Source organism: Bison bison, unplaced genomic scaffold (assembly GCF_000754665.1).
Source record: "Bison bison bison isolate TAMUID 2011002044 unplaced genomic scaffold, Bison_UMD1.0 scf7180017864228, whole genome shotgun sequence".
NCBI classification, from domain to species: Eukaryota; Metazoa; Chordata; class Mammalia; order Artiodactyla; family Bovidae; genus Bison; species Bison bison.
The window spans coordinates 107,477-122,991 of record NW_011494800.1 but is presented as its reverse complement, the minus strand read 5'-3'; the positions used below and the strand labels follow the sequence as shown (position 1 = coordinate 122,991).

The following is a 15,515-nucleotide window of genomic DNA, read 5'->3' as shown; positions in this document are numbered from 1 at the left end:
TCTTGTTGGTCTCGCATCCCCTCCCTTCCCTAATTAACAGCTGCTTGGATCTGCCCGTTGGGATGCAGCCAAGGTCATGGAGGGCTTCCCTGGTGGCTCAAATGGTAAAGAATCTCCTGCCTGTAATGCAGGAGACCTGGGTTTGATTCCTGGGTTGGGAAGATCCCCTGGAGGAGGGCATGGCAACCCACTCCAATATTCCTGTCTCAAGAATCCCATGGACAGAGGAGCCTGGTGGCTACAGTCCATTGGGTCGCAAAAAGTCGGATGTGACAGAGAGACTAAGCGCACAGCACAAAGGTCATGGAGGCTGAATGAAGGCTGTTTCCTATAATCAAAGAAATTGGGAAAACAGAAAGGCTCTGTGCCCAGAAGCCCCACAGGGCCCTGCATGGTATCAATATCATGAAATAATTTTAGTGCAATTTAACTTGAAAATCTTAATAATTTGAAATTGTATTAAATCTTAATGTGCTCTTGTGTGCTTAGTCAGTCATGTCTGACTCTTTGTGACCCCATGGTCTATAGCCCGCCAGGCTCCTTTGTCCATGGGGTTGCCCAGGCAAGAATACTGGATTGGGTTGCCATTTCCTTCTCCAGTGGATCTTCCTGAACCAGGGATCAAACCTGGGTCTCTTTCATCTCCTGCATTGGCAGACAGGTTCTTTACCTCTAGCACAACCCAGGAAGCCATTAAATCTTAATAACAATTATCAATTAATTCAAACCCACTGGCATGTTCATGGCATGATGGCAGTTAAAAATACGTGATTAGGTGCTCCTAGTCATGTGTTCTAGCTAATAGGACAAAGACAATTATTTCCTAAATATTCCAGATGATACCTTGTACAAGATAGTCTTCAGTTTGCACAAGAGTTGCCTATTGATTATCTGGAATTCTATTTTGAAAAACAGTTTGACAGCTTCTTAATTAATTTAAATATGCATATGCCACATGACCCAGCAATCTCACTTCTCAATATTTACTTGAGAGAAACAAAATCATATGTTTCTATAAAGACTTGTGCATGAATATTTTACAGTCCTTTTATCCACGATAGATCAAAAGTGGAAACAACTGAACTGTCAACTGGTGAATGAATAAACATATCGTGGCATATTCATGCAGCAGAACAGTAGTTAGGGACAGCAAAGAGTAAACTGTTGATACCGTCAACAACAGATGAATCTCAAAACCATTATGCAAAGTGAAAATTGACAAAAGGCTGTACATTGTATGGTTCCATTTGTATGACATTCTGGAAACGACAAGATTATAGGAACAGAACAGGGGCTGGGCCTGCAATGAACTGAATGTTTGTGGTGGTGGTTTAGTCACTGAATTGGGTCTGACTCTTGTGACCCCACGGACTGTAGCCCGCCAGGCTCCTCTGTCCATGGAGTTCACCAGGCAAGAATACTGGAGTGGGTTGCCATGTCCTCCTCCAGAAGATCTTCCAACCCAGGGGTTGAACCTGGGTCTCCTGCATTGCAGGTAGTCTCATCACTCTTCACTGGGTAGTCTCATCCCAGATTCATGTGTTGAAACTGTACCTTTCATTCTGATAATACTAGGATGTGGGACCTTTCAGAGGTAATTAGCATTACAATGATGTCATAAAGGCGGAGCCCTCCTGAATAGGATTAGTGCCCTTACAAGGATCACCAGAGAACTCACTTCTCTGCTTTCATCAGAATCCGGTCATACTTGCACTCTGATCTTGGACTTCTAGCCTCCAGACTGTGAACATTAAATTTCTGTTGTTTATAAGCCATCCAGTCCATGTGTGATACATTGTTAGGACAGCCCAAGCTGACTAAGGGACTATTCAAACTAAACCATTGAACTGAAAACTTAAAGAGGGTGAATTTTACTGTATGTAAGTTATAACAATTAACCTAAAAAATATTAAAAAAAAGAAAGCTCCCTAGATGGCTCTAATATACTGTAAGCATTGGAAATGCTTACCCTAGAACAGTGCTTTTCAAATTTTACTGGCATCATAACCACCTGGAGGGTGTGTCAAACTTTTTTTGTAAGTGTTTACTGACATCAACCACCTTTCTAATTCTCTGATACTAATTGGGTGTCCAACAATTCAATTCTGACACTAATCATCTGCAGTTAGCATAGACCCTACATCCTGACGGCTCAATCTGACAAGGCTGCCCCTACTTCAGACACCAGTTGCAAATGGGATATTCAGGCTACCCACATTTCTGCCTTGCCAACTACAAATTTGTAGATTCCTATGACTTCTCCCCTGTCCCCGATTTGATAATTTGCTAGCATGACATACACAACTTGGGAAAGTGCTTTACTTATTGTTATAGATTTATTACAAAGGATACAATTCAGGAATAACCAAATAGAAGAGTTGCCTAGGATAAGGTGTGGGGGAGGAGGTGCTTCCATACCCTCTTTGGGCACACCACGCTCTCAGCATCTCAATGTGTTCACCAACCCAGAAGCTCTCCAAATGCTGTTGCTTAGGAGTTTTTACAGAGGTTTCATTATGGGGTATGATTGATTAAACCATTGGCCATTGATGATTGAACTCAACCAGGAAGTTCCAACCCTCTAATCATGTGGTTGGTTCTTCTGGCAACCATCCCTGCCCTTGAAGTTATTCAGGAGTTCACCAATAGTCACCTCAATAGAATAAACTCAGATGTGTTTGAACAGGGCTCATTGTGACGAACAAAAACACTCCTAACAGGCAATTCCAAGGGTTTTTGGAGTGCTGTGCCAGGAACCAGAGACAAGGACCAGATATAATTTTTATTATACCACAGTTTGTTAACTACAAATTGCTGGGCCCAACTCCTGAGTGTCTTATGTATTAGGTTTGGAGAAAAGCTTGAGAAATACATATTTTAAAAAGTTGCAGATGCTGCTCTTCAAAGAGATTACACAAGAGAACTTCAGTCCTTGAGGGTCACAAAATGGCATGTCTCTCCAATATCATCTTTCTGATTCACGGCCCTCCTCTTTTTCTCAGTTCTACCAGGTTTTTTGTCAACCACTCATTCTGTTCCAAAGTGCCTCCAAATGTCATCTCAGAGCAAGTAAAGCCTAGGCTGTATGCTAATCCTTATCTAGAGCTGGAGGCTGTAAAATGTCATATGAGAGGGGAGAATTGTAGAAAGGAAGGCAGTGGGAAAAGGAAAACCCTAGGACAGAACTCATTCTTTTGGGAAGCCCATTTCCCAGTGAGGTGGGGCTGAGCTCCTTCAGCTGGAACAAAGGAGAATTCTGCTTCCCTTGGATAATCAGGATGATTCTGCCCTTGGGCCTCTGCTGCTCAGAGGAGTGTCCACAGAGCCAGAGGGGCTCAACTCACTTTGTTAAGGTTCCCTGTTTTCTCCATCTAAGATCCTGTGTAGCTTGGCCTTACAGCTTCTTATTCCATTTTTTCAGAGTTGAACATTCTGCTTTGGTCAGGATTAGCTTGTATTTTCCCTGCAATTCTATCTTATATGGATTTTAAATAATTCATGTGTTTATATGTATGTGTGTGGGCTTCCCTGGTGGCTCAGTGGTAAAAAAAACCCACCTGCTAATGCAGAAGATGTGGGTTCAATCCCTGGGTCATGGAGATCCCCTGGAGAAGGAAATGGCAACCCACTCCAGTATTCTTGCCTGGGAAATCCCATGGACAGAGGAACCTGGCTGGCTCCGGTACATGGGGTCGCAAAAGAGTTGGTCATGACTTAGCAACCAAACTACAACAACAGCTTATTTATATAGACATAAATGGCCTAAATTCTGCCATACTGTTTCACCATTCTCCCTTCTAGACCCCAACCCATTCAGATCAGCTAAGGATCCCTTTTCCTCACTCAATTAACTGACTCACCAAGTTATCCTGCATCTAACTTTGGGTTACTATTCCTGTTCTAAATCAGGCCAAATACCCCTAAATCTACTGTGAATTTTGAGGGATGGGTGCTTAGGTGGTCGTCGTTGTTTTTTTTAAAGAAGTTTAGAAGCCCTCGAGGGCCCTGATTTTTGCATTTCATTCTGCATTTGCCCTCCCACTGTCTAATCCCCCTCGATCACGCTCAATAGATATGCCAACTGAGGTGGAGGCCTGAACATCCTGGAACTCCCATCCTTTTTCTGGCTTTGATTGGTCCTGGAAAGGAGGGGAGGAGGTGAGGAATTGGAGGAAAAAATACATTTTGGGGCAAGAAGACTTTAGGCAGTGTAAGTGTCACAGTTAGGAGCATTAGCTTAAGAGTCAGGTGGCCCTGGGTTCAAATTCTGGTTTTGTCTCTTACTAATTATGTGACTTGGGACTTGTGAATATCTCTTTGACTTAGTTCCTGCTTCTGTAAAATGAAGCTGATGGTACCCTACCCTATATGGAATCAGTTTAGTGGAGGTGTTAGAAGCAGGGATTCTGGTGCCAGACTGCTTGTGTTCAAATTTTGACTTGCTGTTTAGTAGCTGTAAGGCCTTGAGCATGTAACTTAACCCCTCTAGTCTCAGCTTCTACATATGCAAACCCAGGGTGTTAACCCACCTAGTATTGCAAGAGTAAATTTGGCTTTTTGTTTTGTTTTGTTTTTTGAGTGCCCTGAATGCTAGCTACATTCTCAAACAGATCAAAATAAAACTAAAGAATGAATGCAGGATTTTGATGACATTTTATAATCCTTGTGTGTGTGTGTGTGTGTGTGTGTGTTAGGAATAAAGAAGTAAACATTGAGTTGTGGACAACAGAAAATGTAGCATTTATAGATACTCTTTACTCCCTCCCAAGAAACCTTTAGTAAAAATAAATCTAAAAAGCAAAAGCAAAAAACAAAAGAGGGAACCAAATAGAGCTTGGAACCTGAGCATGCTGGGAGTGAAACAGGAGGGAAGGGGGCAGGGAACAAGTTTTGAAAGAATTACATAGCCCCAGGACACAACACAAATCAATTAGAATCTCATGGGTCCAAAATGGCAGACAAGTCAACTTCGACTAGACCTTGATCCTCAATTAGCAAGCTGAATGACACACTGAGAGTCACCATGGCAGTTCCAAGGCACCACCAAAAGACCAAAAAGTGGGCAGTGGCTGAATTCCTGGAAATCTCCATCCCTTCCCCCAAACAGTTGGAATAATCCTCCCACTCATTAGCCTATGAAATTACCCATCCCATAAAACACATTTTGGGACCACTGACTCACCCTCTGCCATGGCCCAAACTCTGTCTATGGAGTGTGTTTCTCTCTGAATAAATCCACTTCTTAGCTATCACTTTGTCTCTCATCAAAGAACCTGAACTTCATTAGGTCCTGAAACCAGGTCAGTGATCTCTGTTGGAAGACATGGATTTTGTCTGGGTTCAAGCCTTGGCCATGTGAATTCCACTCCCAAACTGGGTTTTGGTTGGGTTTGAGTCTGAGCACATGGCTTCAAGTCCTAATTGGGGGTAAATAGTTTCACGAGCAGACTTCTGAAAAAATGCTCCATTAAGAATGAATTGCTCATAATTAAATAAAACATTTGCTTAAGTTTATTGAACAGCATTAGATTAATAGAAAGCATTAAAGAATTGAACACTGAAGACGAAAAAAAGAAAAAAGTCTGTGCAAGATGTGATTTTTAAAAAAAGTTCATCAAAGCAAATGCATGAAAGAATACATCTAAATATCACCCTTTAAATGCTTTTCCTGAAAATTTTATGAATTTAAGTCTGGGGGTCTTTGAGTGTTCTTAGCTTTATCTGTGAGAGTAAATCTTATAAAGGAAATCTTTAAAAGTAGAAGGACCTTTTTTCTCTCAATAGTGAGCTTTTAAATGAAGGATGTATATTATGTGAACACTCTGTTTCTTGTAAGGCTAAAATTCCATGGGTTTCCCAGGCAGCTTTTTAAATCTCTTATGGAAGCTTGCTATTCTTAGGGTGTAAAATGATTGAAATGCATTCCATCATTTCCTCCTTAATTCAAGCCACTTGTTTTGTAGGAAAATTCAGCATTCAACAACAGGTATATTATTGAAAGTAACCTTTATCATTTATAATGAAGGAACTAGCCTTAAAGAAACTTTCCTCCTTAATGACTCCTCCTCCAAACTCTGAGTTTGTAGGGTACTGTATTTTTAAAATAAAGCAGATAGGGAAGATCTTTTTTCTGGAAAAGATTCAACCAAACACAAAACTAAAACCCGGAGCAGGAATGTTGGGGGAACACAGGTGTCCTTGATGGGAATATTGGCATCAGTCACTCCTTTTCTTAACCACTGGAGCTGGTGAAGTTGACAAAATACGTTTGCTGTGAGAAGACAAAAATAAGACGAGAGAGTCAGGCTTAGAGAAAGACTTGCCAGAAACTGTGGCTTTCCCCTGGAGATTTCAAATAAGGAATTTTGTGCCCACTGGTTTCCAGGTTAGTTCACCGAGCTGCCAGAATGAGGCATCTCAACTCCATCTGATAAGTAATAATAGTGAAGAATGGGTATTTGTCTTAGTAATGTTTCATAAATTTAAAGTGACCCCCATTTTGACTATCTGGAAAAAGGAAACCCTCCAGTACAATTGAAATCTACAAACCGTGGCTATGCCTGACTCACCTTAACACTTTGATTAGTGTTTGTGTCCATTTGGCTTGAGGGTTCAAGCAGATAACTAGCTTATTCTTCATCCAGACTCTGGGGGGAAATAAATAAAAATAAAGCAATCAGTCCTGCATTTTAGGAAAGAGTTGAGTATAAAAAAAAAGATTCCCACATGAGATATATTAGGAGGTGGGCAGTTTTAGATGTGAAGCAGGTTATTTGCAGCATGAAGTCTGATCATTAAGAAAATCCCCATTTGAGACTCACTGTGTGAGTTGGTGGAACTGAATATGAATTGACAGACTCTCAGTTGTAAGAGGTTAGTATTTTGCTGACAATTTTGCATGAATTGGAGACAGAACAAATAACAGACTCCAAGTTTGCCTCACTCCTGAAGTTTTAAGATGTTGGTTTAGTTGCTAAAGTGAAAGTGAAAGTCACTCAGTTGTGTCTGACTCTTTGTGACTCCATGGAGTATGCAGTCTGTGGAATTCTCCAGGCCAGAATACTGGAGTGGGCCTTTCCCTTCTCCAGGGGATCTTCCCAACCCAGGGATCAAACCCAGGTCTCCTGCATTGCAGGTGGATTCTTTACCAGCTGAGCCACCAGGGAAGCCCGTTTAGTCACTAAGTCTTATCCAACTCTTGTGATCCCATGGACTGCAGCCCGCCAGGCTCCTCTGTCCATGGGATTCTCCAGGCAGGAGTACTGAAGTGGATTGCCATTTTTCTCCAAAAGCTGTATCATAATATCTTTAAAATGTGTTTGTCCACTGAGCTTGGGAAAACAAAATAGACTAAAGAAAACTCTCTCTTAAAGACCTTTTATGTGAAAAAAAATCCAATGAAATTTACTGTGGGAGAGGTTTACAGAGCCAATTTCTCTGAGTGACACCTGCATTTGATGGAACCATCAGTGAGCAAGACTTCAATGTTCTGAAAATTAAGCAACGGGAAAGGCAGTAGGGAATAATCATCCATTGATATTGATCAAGCACTTAAAATGTGCCAGCCACTATGCTTGGCAGGTAATATGAATTATCTCAATTAATCTCACAAGAATCCTGTGCTAAAGGAAATACTATTTCCTCACCTTCAGATGAGGAACTTGAGGCTTCCTCAAGAAGACTTTAAATAATTTGTCCAAGATTGCACAAGAAATGCATAATAAAGCAGGATTCAAATAAAGGTTGGCTGACTCCATAACCCCCAGTTTTAGCCACTGCTCCACCTGGGCATATCTGAATGGTTACCAAGTGCCAAAATGTCTTACCAGCAGTGAAAGAAATGAGGTTTACCGGTTTACAGCAAACTGGGAGAGTCTACTGTCCATTGGGGTGACTTTGAACAAAACGTGATTTCTTGATGTGTCTCATTTTAGCTATAAAATGACAGATGGCAAAGATCCATCCATCTAGCTTTGAAACTCTACTCTTGTAATTGAAAACTACAGAATCGGAGGTCATAGACCTGTTGGGCTCTTGGCCAGAGCCTTCCAATTTGGTTTCTGAATTCATGATAGAAATACAGATTTCTGACTGTCTGGACTAGAGTATTTTCACTACTGACTGCCATGAATTTTTCATAATTATTTGCAACTTTTGCTTATATATCTGGTTAAAATTCAGAAATGTAGACTCTGGTGAGAAGATAAATTTTTTTCACTTTAAAACAATTAAGGTTTAAGTAGAGAAAATTAGAGTGTATTACTTCCCCTGGTAGAGAGATGAGAGACTTGACTCATAACAGAGAAACTGGTAATAAAAAAACAGAAGAAAGCCTCTGTTCTCTAGACCAGGGGTTCCCAACCTCTGGGATCTAATACCTGATGATCTGAAGTGGAGCTGATGTAATAATAACAGAAATAATGTGCATAGTAAATGTAATGCACTCGAATCATCCCAAAACCATCCCCCAATGCTGGTCGGTGGAAAAACTGTCTTCTATGAAACCAGTCCCTGGTGTCAAAAAGACTGGGAACTGCTGCTCTAGACAGCCAGAGGAATTACTCCTAAATAGGTCATGACTATACTTCACATCTCCAAGTTGGAGGGCAACAATCACGGTTTAGTCAGAATTTTTATTGTCAATGATAGTAGTGAAATGTAATGTCTTTCTAAAGAAAAATCCCTACTTATTTTTGATATCCCATGTTTCTTTATTACAAGTGAAGCACAACTAGTCCGAAACCCAAAGCCCTAATATCAAAATGGGACAAACAAAAAGCGCTGTGCTTTGTCATTCAGTCGTGTCTGACTCTGTGCGACCCCATGGACTGTAGCCTGCCAGACTCCTCTGTCCATGGGGATTCTCCAGGCAAGAATACTGGAGTGGGTGGCCATGCCCTCCTCCAGGGGATCTTCCTAACCCAGGGTTTGAACCCAGGTCTCCCCCATTACAGGCAGATTCTTTATCATCTGAGCCACCAGGGAAGCCCAAACAAAAAGTAGCTGCTTACAAATATTTCCAAAGGTTAAAGCAGCCAAGGGAAGAGTTGCTAATGAAAGCCAAGCCAGGGCTGCCCTGAGAAGGATGCTCTGACTGTAGTTCAAGGTGCTGCGGGGCACCTTGGTTCATTCAAGGTGGATCCAGGAAGAAGAAATCACAGTTCTAGGCAGTGATAGTTAAAAGATCTACAAGCTCCTTTAAAAATAGTCAATCCAACATTTGCTGACCCTCTCCCATCTGAAAAGAAAGGGATAAACATCAGGAATAGGGAAATGAATAGTGTCTGATTTCTATCTGTAAAGAATTTATTTTCTGATGGAATGAAAGAGAAAAACAGACAAACCAACCTGAATCTTTCAATACAATGATGCCGAATAATTACAGCTAACAGTTGCTGAACATTTATTACTCTGTCTGGCACTGTACTAGGGGCTTTACATGCAATGTTTGTCTCATTTGATATGCCGTGGAAAATGCCCTAATAAAGGAATCTACAGATGTCTCTGGGAGTACAGAAAAGGGCTTATTGAAAGAGGATATGCCATCACAATAAAAGAAAATGTCTATTAAATTTCTTGTAGCCATTACTGTCCCCTTAGCCTAATTTTTAAAGCAGAGTTAGGGGTTCACAGTTGACAGAACCTAAAGGATGATTCCATAAGATAGACAGACATTCTGACCAAGGACTGATGTGGGTACTTATTCTCTTGCTCTTTAACTTCTAGGGAACAAATTTTCTGTTTCTGCTGGCAATTGGAGTTTGACGGAATAGAGAAGAATCTTGGTTCTGACCCTGTCTAGTGGTACGCCTCAGGGCAGTTAGCTAGCTTCCCTAAGCCTCAGTTTCTGCATTTGTAAAGGAATGGTAACAACAGATATACCTGAAAGGGCTCTTGAAAGAATACAGTGAGTGAATGTTCGGAAGCGTGTGAGTTAGCTAGGGCCTCACCCATACACCTGCAAAGTATGTACTTAACAAGTTTTACTGATTCTCATTATTAGTTTGAGAATTGATTGCTAGTAATACTCCAAGTTAATCACTTCAAGGAAGCATACATTATTTTTTATTGCAACTTACATGATTTCTGTGTTTGGACATCCACGCCCACGGGGGATGATATTAAGTCTTTCAATGAGACTAATGGGGAAAAAGTTGACAGTCTTTCGAATGCATTTACACTTTAAGTTTGTGTTATTGGTCTCCAGAACACCTATAAACATAGAATCAGTTATTTTAATCCCTTTGGCATATAATTCACAACTAGAATTAATCGGTAATCTTTCATACTGTGCATTTGAAGATTTAAATATTTCAAGTCAATACTTCCACCCATATGCCTTTAGTTTGTGAATTTCTGCTTGTCTTGGCTTATTTTCAAACATTTTCTATCAAAACCTTAAAAATAAAATCAGCTTTTTAAAAATACAATACCTATTAAAATTTGTGACATCATTATATTGGTACTCAGGTGGTTGCCCATATAATAAAATTTGAGAATGGCCACTGTGGGAACTAATAACTCAGTTATAATTCATGCAACATAAAATTGATCAATCTTCACTCCTAATACATAAAAAACCAGAAATGAACTAGTTAACTGAGTCTCCCAGAGCATTATCAAGTTTTAACCCTATCGAGCTCTTTCTTATCATTACCCCCTACTCTCCGAACCCGCCCTCTTTCTCTAAGGAAATACCATGAAGATGTTTTTTGTTTTTGTTTAATCTGTTGGTCCTCTAACTCAGTTGCAAATCATTATCAAAAACTACCAATTATAAACATTCAACTGTTTGTATTCAACAACAAAAAATGTACTCATTACTTTAATAGGTAACCTGTCTTATGCATTTCAAGGAATTCTACTTTCTTTAACCCTAGTGCCCACCACTCCGCTGGACACAGAATTGCAAATAAAGGAACCAGGCTCTAAAGGTGTTACACTTTAGTGGGGGAAACAAAGAAACAAAAACTAAAGTATCACAGAATGCTGTATTTCCCCCAAGGTCCAAACTGCATGAATGAGAACAGAGGACTTTGCCAGCAGCCATGGAAAAGCTTCATGGAAGGAGAAAGAGACGAGGGTCTTAAAGAATGAAATGACGTGAAACGGGGTTAAAATCAGGAAAAAATATCCCCACATTTTAAGAACAAAAACTGGTCCTCTGCACCTGAACGAAGTATCTCATCCTACACATGATAATTCCTGGTGGAATCTGATGATCCCTTCAGTTGCATAAAAATTTATCTTTTAGCTAGATATTTACCTATTTACACAAAGAAATCCTCCCCGTTTAGACTTGGAAGTCTGCTTCTTGGCAGAAGTGTGTACTTGAGGACTCCTGTTGTACTTACAATGTTTCATGTCAGAGCTGACCCTAAAACATTGTATTAGACTATCCCTGCAGGAGACCAACGGGTTGGAGTCAATAGCATTTGGTCAAAAAGGGGTAGCGTTGAGAGGCAAAGTGAAGACGAGATATTTGGAAAAAATGAGTTATAGGCAGAGAGGCATCTGAAAAAGGCCAGAAATAGGCTGCTGAGTGTCAGTCCCACGGACCTGGGACCTCCAGCATCTCCGCCTTCTCTGGACGACAGTCTTAACAATACAAATGTTTCCAGCCTCTAAGAGTTAAATCTCTGAACACCTTACTTTTAGAAATCTAGGAGCAGTTGAGCAGTTTCCCCCACTTCATTCACACTTCCCCTCATTATCTGATTGGAAAAAAAATTGAAATGGCTGAAGACCCCTTGAGCTCAAAGCACAAATGATAACAAGCGAAGGTTCTCACCATGGACAGGAGAGAGGCTGAAGGCCAGCAGCATAAGAATCAGAGCTCCAGGGGTGAACCTCATTCTGCCTCAAGGTGGAGTTCAGACTTCAGCTTCAGATCCACACTGTGGGTTCTCAGCCCAGAGACTCCTATTTATTTAGACCAGTAAAGCCCTCCCACTGCCTTTGTCTCCAGGAGGTCAGCTGCATCATCAGTTTTAAAAGCTCCCCAATATGCTGAGCTTGCTTTTTTTTTTAAACCCCTCTTGCAAATTTTATGCATTTGCTTCAGAGCACTAGTAGTATAATAAAGTATTTCTTGAAAATGTGGACTCTAAATGGCAGGGATGTTGCAGGAATTTGGAGATGGAAGAGAGGGAAGTTTGGAGACTCCCCGGCACTCTCTCTGTAGGTTCACAATCAGGGATTGTGGCTTTGCTTGCTGCTCTCAGTGAAGGGTCAGTGGGCTGTCTCAATGGCATCTGAATATATCCTCCAGGAAATCAGAAACTTGTCAGGCACATCATTGTGTTTCTAGCACCTGCAAGCTTCTCTAACCTTTGATAGGTGCTCAGTAAATATTTGTAGACATAATGAATATCTCCTTATAGACAAATCCCTATGCTGACTAGGTTACTGTTTTTCTATCAGACTTTCCCACACCTTATTTCACTATCTGAAATATATGATTATTTATGTAATCTCACCATCATAGAAGTCCTGGAAGAGGACAAGTGGGTATCCCCTCATAGATGTGGGTGTGTCTTGAAGGGAGGAGAATTTTAATAACAGCTCTGAAAAGGAGAATCTTTCTAGCTCTTGTATGCAAGGTACTGACCTTGAGAACCGGGTGTCCGTGGAGGGCATCATTAGAATTTCATCAAGTAACTGAACCTCATATTACAGTCTGTTTAATAAAGCATGTGTGCAGTTTGGTTTTGATCTGGCCAAATAGCCTATGGGCCTAATGAACCCACAGCTTTAACTCGCTTGTTAGAGCGCTTTGATTAAAGAAAAGAAAAAGAAAAATATGTGGGCAAAGGCTGATCTGTCCAGGAGCACCTCTGGGCTGCCTTGGAAGTCTACAAGTGTGGATGTGTGAACCCAGAAGCTTGGAGCCACTGAGAACTCAGAGGTTTGGTCCTCCTGCTGTGGCTTCCTAATTAATTAATTTGATTTTTGCTACTCAGCTCTGTGGATGTTCATCATGTTAGATGCCCCAGAGTGTATGGGATGGGGATAATAGTAATGACATACAGCCTTTGTATGCCAAGCAGTCCTCCAATTGGCCCAAATGACTGTGGTGACCAGGAACTCATCAGTCTTGAGTCAGCCCATTTCACTGTCTGGTCAGTTCTAGTAGTTAGAATTGGAGAAGGAAATGGTAACCCACTTCAGTATCCTTGCCTGGAAAATCCCATGGACAGAGGAGCCTGGTGGGCTACAGTCCACAGGTTTGCAAAGAATCACATACGACTTAGTGACTAAACAACAACAGTTAAAAAGTTCTTCCTTCTGTGCATATAAAAGCCACTTCCCTACTATTCCAGTCACTGTATAATACTAATTCAACCGCTTATCACTGTATGAAAACAATTGCTCTTTCATGTGTTGGGACTCCAAATATTTGAAGATCCGGTGTGTGAATTGGGCCTCCCAGGAAACAGATGCTGAGATGGATGTTGGAGAAGAAGAAATTTCTTTCTTCCTTTTTTTTCCCTTGTTGACTAACTCCTACATGTGTGTGTTAGTTGCTCAGTCATGTCCGACTCTTTGCAACACCATGAACTGTAGCCTGCCAGGCTCCTCTGTCCATGGGGTTCCCAGGCAAGAATACTGAAGTGATTAGCCATTCCCTTCTCCAGGGATCTTCCTGACCTGGGGATTGAACGTGGGACTCCCATACTGTGGGCAGATTCTTTACTGTCTGAGCCACCTGGGAAGACCGACTAACTCCTAGGATAGATCAAAGTGGGGAAGAGACAGGAGTGGGTTTGCCCAGTGAGGCAACACTCGTCTGATTGCAACACTGATCTAACAGTCTGGGACAACTCAACGGGAGATCCCAAGAATAGACTGCCCATCAGATGAGCTCCATGGTGGGCAGAGATCCAGCCCTACCATCCCCTCTACCCCGACACTGGCATGTCCAGTCACTGGCAGGGGCTTCTCAGAAGCAGCACGGTCTCTGGTAGAAAGCTGAAGCAGAGCCTGAGGATGTTGGCAGCTGGAGATTGTCGGCTGACTGCACTTCTCCCAGGTGGCCAGCAAGGTGTTTCTTTGAGGGAGATCTGAGCAGTGAACTTCCAATGATCACTCCACAGGTCTGTGAACTGGATGTTAAGAGTACAAAGTATGGAGTCACCTGGTCAATGACTTTAGTTTGCTATGCCTCAGAATTATCAGTTTTCATATGAGGATAATACTAATTGTAAAGGATTTTTTTTTTTGGAGAATAAAATTATGTAGTCTATTTAGAATTCTTGACAGAGTGCGTGGCACCTAGAATGTGTTCAGTTAATGGCCTGTCTGTCTACCCATCCATCCACCCATTCATCCATTATCAGTAGGTTTAACTTTCACTCTAAAACCCAAATCAACACATTTCAAAGGTAAATATCCTTTTAATCTATGACAGTTTGAAGCTTTCTCACCATATTTTTTCCAATCATTTATCTTCAGAAAGATAAACCACCAGCTGGATTATCTTTTTGAAATCTGTTCATCTTTTTCTTTGTTTCTCCTAAAATCATGACTGCCCCTCCTTCTGTCTCACTCACACACACTCCTGCATGTCTGACTCTCTCACACACACGCTCTTGCATGCACACATCTAAACACCACACTAGCCCAAATATAGCTTTGCCAATACAAAACAGAGGAAACTCATCACCTCCTTTGTCGTAGGCATTGTTCTTCTACTACTGCATCCCTTGGCTGAATAACATTATTCTGGTCATTTATATTGAATTTTCAGGGAATTATTTGTTTTTCTTTTGACGTGATCAATTTCTAACTATGTCTCATTCATTTCACTTGTGGCCACTTGTGCAATTTGAATTTGGGACCCAATGTAGGAGTTTTCCATTTGCCCCTGTTATAGAGATTGTATATCTCCTTGTCAGAACAAAAATGAGTGATGCTGACAGTAACAGGAAAAGCATAGGAACAAAGGTAACTGAAAGAGAACTCTGAATAAATCTAGGAAATTCCACAGTTGGCTCTTATTTAAAAAGGACTGTCAAGGAGCTAATTTCACAACAGTTCTAAAATCTGATTTTGTTCCTTTTATTGTCCAGAGTTTGGGATTTAGTGTATACTGACCAAAGAAACTTTCTACTTGCCTGTCCCTAGATCGGATTGGAGAATGGGCAGCTCTTTAGTAGCCCCGATGGTTCTAGAAGTTTCAAGTCAAATTCTCCATGATCTCACTTACAACAGGGATATACATTTCAAAAACTTTGAAGCCAAGAAGAAAAAATGTTTTGAAACCATAGATTTAGGGCCCACGTGAAAATTTTTTATTTAAAAAGTAATTTTTGTAGATACCTTTGTTTGAAAACATAAAAACCTAACTCGGTTTATATCAAACCTGATTTCTTATGATCATATATATACAAACTTAGGGAAAATGAGAAAATGATAGGGAGGGTTTTTTTTTTTTCTCCCTGAGTTTGAAATCAAACCAGATTTTCTCTCAGACCCAAGGAAAACTGGGTAGTTTTGAGTTATTGTTGTCTTGT

General features: G+C 40.9%; 1 protein-coding gene across 1 annotated transcript; it reads right to left on the bottom strand.

Moving 5' to 3' along the window:
- Positions 1–5,488: 5,488 nt before the first annotated feature.
- Positions 5,489–11,940, bottom strand: CXCL13 (chemokine (C-X-C motif) ligand 13). Its single transcript, XM_010845893.1, has 4 exons — positions 11,792–11,940; positions 10,080–10,212; positions 6,570–6,647; positions 5,489–6,271 (listed from the first exon to the last, which is right to left on the bottom strand). Exons 1-4 carry the CDS (start codon positions 11,853–11,855, stop codon positions 6,217–6,219), a joined length of 330 nt encoding a protein of 109 aa, XP_010844195.1. The 5' UTR covers positions 11,856–11,940; the 3' UTR covers positions 5,489–6,216.
- Positions 11,941–15,515: the final 3,575 nt, after the last annotated feature.